The sequence below is a fragment of the Pteropus vampyrus genome, unplaced genomic scaffold (assembly GCF_000151845.1).
Source record: "Pteropus vampyrus isolate Shadow unplaced genomic scaffold, Pvam_2.0 Scaffold158, whole genome shotgun sequence".
NCBI lineage: Eukaryota > Metazoa > Chordata > Mammalia > Chiroptera > Pteropodidae > Pteropus > Pteropus vampyrus.
The window spans coordinates 1450844-1456228 of record NW_011888939.1 but is presented as its reverse complement, the minus strand read 5'-3'; the positions used below and the strand labels follow the sequence as shown (position 1 = coordinate 1456228).

General features: G+C 60.7%; 1 protein-coding gene and 1 non-coding gene across 2 annotated transcripts in view; both read left to right on the top strand.

The window, feature by feature from the left end:
• The window catches only part of PRRC2B (proline rich coiled-coil 2B), a 61558-nt gene that overhangs the window by 46146 nt on the left and 10027 nt on the right, over positions 1-5385 (top strand). The window contains 8 exon segments of the mRNA XM_023536559.1: positions 53-135; positions 670-858; positions 1012-1209; positions 1661-1747; positions 2461-2565; positions 2652-2844; positions 3736-3833; positions 4785-4912. Coding sequence (XP_023392327.1) covers positions 53-135; positions 670-858; positions 1012-1209; positions 1661-1747; positions 2461-2565; positions 2652-2844; positions 3736-3833; positions 4785-4912 — 1081 coding nt within the window.
• On the top strand, positions 3486-3571 carry LOC111745616. Its single transcript, XR_002782735.1, has one exon. It is a non-coding gene; the product is annotated as a small nucleolar RNA SNORD62 (small nucleolar RNA).

The window sequence follows — 5385 nt, the reverse complement described above, 5'->3', positions numbered from 1 at the left end:
CCCGTGCTTGTCTCCTCTTGGACGTCCTGACGCGTCTCCCTTCCTCCGGCAGCGCTCCCTGTCCAGGCCTCCACCAGCGACTCCTGGACTAAGGCCGCCACTGCCTTCAACAGCACTGAGTCTGGCTCTGCCGAGGTGAGTGGCCGCTGTGCTGCTCCGTGCTGAGTGTGTGCTCACTGTCCATCCACGTGGCTGGCTTGTCCCCGGCCTTGGTCATACCCACGACCCACCCAGGCTTTCTCAGCCACGGCACTTGAGCCGGGACCAGAGACCATTTCCACAGGCCCTGGCTTGTCACTGGTCTTCAGTCTTGATCTTTCATCCGTGCGAGGTGCCCGTGTGAGAGGGAGGGGTGGATTACTGGGAACCTGCCTGTGCAGGGCGAGCTGTTGAGGGTCTCACCTCCAAACCTGCGACAGTGGTCACTCCGTTTGGATGTGTTTGGCAGCGTCGGTCCAAGCCCACTGCGTATCCCTTGGTCATGAGCTCAGCGGGGTGGGTGTATTTGGCCATGCATCTTCAGGTGGCAGGTCGGGACCCGAGTCGAGATTAGGCTGCACGGCGCAGGTGGTTTGGGGGCGGTGCGTCTTGGTGCCACATGCAGTCAGCTTCCCGGGTGCTTGCACTGAGTCTGGGCCTCGGGCCTCTAACCCACCTTGCGCTTTGCAGCAGGGCTTTAAGAGCAGCCAGGGAGATAGTGGCGTTGACCTGAGCGCCGAGTCTCGGGAGTCGTCCGCCACCTCGTCACAGCGCAGCTCTCCGTACGGCACTCTGAAGCCGGAAGAGATGAACGGGCCCGGCCTGGAGCCCAAGGCCGACGGCCACAAGGAACAGGCTCAGAAGCAGCCTGAACCAAAGGTGACCGGGCAGCCCCGTGCCCAGGGCTGGGGGCTGGCCAGAGGGAGGGGGGGCGTCGTCTTTTGTCCTCTGCCTCCATTCCCAGGCGCTTGGAAGCAGCAGGCTGGAGTCGATCTAGTCTGTGTGTCTCAGCTTCTCTGCTTTTCCATCCAGGATGCAGAGCAAAGCTCAGGACAGAGCAAGGAGCACAGACCGGGACCCATTGGCAACGAGCGTTCTCTGAAAAACAGGAAGGGCTCCGAGGGGGCCGAGAGGCTGCAAGGGGCCGGCGCGCCCCCCGTCAACGGGGTGGAGATTCACGTGGACGCCGTGCTGCCCGTGCCGCCCATCGAATTTGGCGTCAGTCCGAAAGTGAGGCTCGGCTTTGTTTCCTGTCTTCTTGTTTCAGATTTTCTTTTTTGCGTTTGGAGGAGGAGGAGGGGCTTAGACAGGGTTTGTCCTCCAGAAAGAGCAAGGAGGTGGGAGACGAGCAGTGTTCAGGGGAGCATGTCAGCGGGCAGTCGGGGACGGGGAGGTGCTGGTGAGCTGCCTTCTAGATTCCTGCCGACAGCAGCCAGGCTCTCAGGCCGAGCAGGCCTGATCTTCACTCTGTCGGGCTGGGCGGTGGGCGGTGGGCAGTGGGCAGTGGGCACGAGCAGGGAGAGAGGGTAAGGGGAGGGTCGTTTGTGTGCCGTTGGGGAACGCGTGATCGTGTTGCTCACGTGAACGCTGCTCAGCGGATTTTTCGAGTCCTCGAGAAGATGAACGTGTGTCTCTGAGAGGTGAGCCAGGAGGTTTCAGTGGGCTCTTCCCTTGTTTTCAGGACTCCGACTTCAGCTTGCCGCCTGGTTCCACCCCTGGTCCCGCGGGGAATCCAGTTGTCAAGCTGCAGGATGCCTTGGCCAGTAATGTGAGTCTGGTCTTCTGCCCCAGCTCTGTTGTCCCCGTTGACAGCCTGGGAGAAGAGAGCCCCATGCGGCGCCCACAGCTGTCCCCACTTTGGGGTTGGGCAGACCTGGGCTCAAGTCAGGACGCGGTTCCTAGTTACTTACACGTCTTCTGATAACCTACTCAGATGTCCCATTCCCGTTTTGTGGTCTTAGGATGGGGTGATGTAATTTTTAAGATTTGGTTTATTTGGCACTCTTCGATTTTGTGTTCTTCCAAGGTCCGTGGTCACGTGTTGGAGAATGCTGGGCTAAGCTCCTTTGCTCTGGGGTTTCTCTGAACCCCTGCACTCTGCTGGTGGGCGGAACGCGTCCACGGGGGAGGGCCTAGTCGTCGCGTTCCCCAGCACGTTACCAGGGACCTGTTTTTCACAGTCTCCTGGAGGTCTCCAAGCCCGGTAGTGCTGTCTGCGTGCTGGCAGTGAGGCGTTGGTGTGACACACACACAGCTGCCCGTGCTGCGGGGCTCAGGCTGCGGGTGTGGAGGTGGCTCCACGGACTTTCCTGTGCAGGGAACTGACGGAGGCTGCCGTGAGGAGACAAACTGGTCTCGGCAGCCAGCAGCTTCGTCTTGGTGGTCTTAAGTGCATATGAACAAAAAGGTGTTTCGTGACATGTCTTGCTTCTCTATGCCTGTTGGCGCTCCATGGTTCCCTGTTCCCCCCCCCCCCCCCAGGCCGGGTTAACGCAGAGTATTCCCATTCTCCGCCGGGATCACCACATCCAGAGGGCCATCGGCCTCTCCCCGATGTCCTTCCCCACCGCCGACCTCACTCTGAAGGTAACGCCAGCCCCGTCCCCTCGGCCTAGGTTGTGCCGCCCCCGCCTCCTGCGGTACCTTCCCTCACCGCTCCCTCGCTTCCGCAGATGGAGTCCGCACGCAAGGCCTGGGAGAACTCACCCAGTCTGCCGGAGCAGAGCTCGCCCGGAGGCGCTGGCTCGGGCATCCAGCCCCCGTCCTCTGTGGGCGCCTCCAGCGGGGTCAGCTACAGCTCCTTCGGCGGCGTGTCCATGCCGCCCATGCCTGTGGCCTCCGTGGCACCTTCCGCTTCTCTACCAGGTATCTCCCCCACAGCCGGCTCGGGGAGCCGCCTCTCAGGCGTGGGGCTGAGCCCTGAACACCCCGTTAGGAGTCTGTGCCCGTGGGGTGTTTCTGGGCTGGGTGATTATGGGTTCTCCCGTGCCGCAGGCAGAGTCTGTGCCCATGGGGTGTTTCTGGGCTGGGTGCTTATGGGTTCTCCCGTGCCGCAGGCAGAGTCTGTGCCCGTGGGGTGTTTCTGGGCTGGGTGCTTATGGGTTCTCCCGTGCCGCAGGTAGCTCATACTTCCTGCTTCCCTGCTTTCCGTCTTCCCTGTTCTGGGGAGCAGAGCCTCAGGGCTGGCGAGGCGCCTCCCGCCTCCTGGAGAGAGGAGCAAGCAGAGACTTGGCTTTCAGTCTGACTCTGGGCACGCACAGGGGCCGTGTCGCCTCCGGCCAGTGAGCAGCTCGGCTCTGAGGCCTGGCCCCCTGCTGTGTGAAGCAGGCCGGGTGAGATGATGGCATAGCCGCACCCACAAGAGGAGGCCTCACCTAGAAAGTGCTTTGTGTCAGCTGAACCCCCGAGTCAGTGGCGGCCACGTTCACCCTTACTGTCCCCGTCTTCGTTACTGTGTTGGCACCTGAGAATAGAGGCTGGGGGATTCGAGGGCCCGGCTGCCCAAGTCTCAGTGATGCGGTTCCAATAGATCCTTCTGACCCTGCACTGTGGACTCTATAGCAGGGAGATGAAGAGGGACGTGACTGAGAGACCACGGCGGCCCTCGCTTCCAGGGCCGCCCTCTTCCTGGGCCCGTGCCGCGGCCTGTCCAGGTTTCCTGCTGGGGAGCCAGGGTGTCGTCAGTGGGCCTGGTGCTGCAGGAGCACAGGGCCCACAGACCTGATCGTCTTGTGTCTCCTTGGATTCTGTCTCTAGGCAACCACCTGCCGCCCCTCTACCTGGATGGCCATGTGTTTGCAAGTCAGCCCCGGCTGGTTCCTCAAACGATACCTCAGCAGCAGAGTTACCAACAGGTGATGACAGCAAGCCAGGTGGGCCAGTGGGGCAGGGGGGATGCGGCACATGGCACAGTTACTTTCTTTGTTTATTTGTCATCCGTCTCATTTCCTGTGTCCCTCACACATACTGCCCAGCACCTGGCACATCATGGCAGCCATTAAACGTTTTGTCGAGTGAATAAACGGGAGATGAGGAAGAGGAACGGAGCTCAGCACTCCAGGCTTTGCTTAGCTTTCCTTTCTCAGCGTTCTCCTTCCCTGGGGCCTAGCTGGGGGATTCGCTGAGATGGAATTCTCTTTGGTGATCAGGTACCCTTCTGATGAAGAGAAGAAAGGCCTAGACTCCCAGGCATGGATGCGTTAGAAAGAGGTAGTTTTAGAAACAAGCAGGTACTTGTTTTCATGCAGGATTGGCATATTTCCTGTGCTGCAAGGGGATGATTTCCGGAGGCCTCCCTCTGGAAATTGGTGTAGGGCCTTCCGAATGGTCCAGCACCCCCAGACTTGTGTGCCTGCTCAGACCGGGACAGTGGAGCTCTTAGCAGGGGCGCTGCCGGGAGTGCAGACTCGGACGAGAGGACAGAGGGCTCGGCCTGTCCTGATCTCTTTCTGAACACGTGTGTGACTGTGATGCTGTTCAGCAGCGTTTTGGTTTTCGTATAACCGGAGCAGACCGCGTGTGTGCGCACGTGCGCTGTCCGCCACCATCGCGTGTCTGAAACCCACCTGTGGACGTGCGTAGCCAGGGTTCGTCCTCGCCGCTGTGCAGGACCCAGCAGAGGGGTGCGCCGCGCTGCGGGCTCGCTCCCCGTGTTCTGCTTTTTCCCAAGAGCACAGGAAGGACACGCTTGAATTTGCATTTTGGGCAGTGTTCCAGTTGCCACATGGAGAGGGGCTGGGGAGCGGGGTCGGGGAGGAGGGGGACAACCTGGAGGCCCCGCAGTTACCTGCTTGGCTCCCCGACAGGCCGCCGCTGCCCAGCAGATCCCGCTGTCCCTTCACACGTCACTGCAGGCTCCCGCCCAGCTGGGGCTGAGGGGCGGGCTCCCCGCCTCCCAGTCACAGGAGATCTTCAGCTCCTTGCAGCCCTTCAGGTGAGATGGGGGGACCGAGGAGCCAGCAGCTCACAGCCGGAGGTCCAGGCCTGTGTGACCTGTGACCGGTGCGCTTTGTCCTGCCGCTGCTCCTCACTTCTCCGCTTTGGGGCGGGGGTGGGGCAGTTAGTTACTTAACAGTTCTTAATAACTGCGCTTCAGGAGAGCCAGGGGGCCTGACCCATCCATGCCAGGCTGTGGTTTTCTCTCCATCTCATCCTGCCCCTTCCCCTGCTTCTCTGACCTCTGCCCTCCCCACGCCTCCCTCCTTCCACTGCCTTCGGTCTTCTCTTCCAGTGTGTCTGACGTCCGTGCTTTTGGCATCACGTGGGTTTTCCTGTGCTTTATACATCTCGGATGTGTTTAATCCAGTGATGCTCAAACCGTGGTCCCTAGACCCATAGCATCGGCAACATCTAGGAGGTGGTTATAAATGCACGTTCTCAGGCTCTCTCCGAGACCTTCTCAGTCAG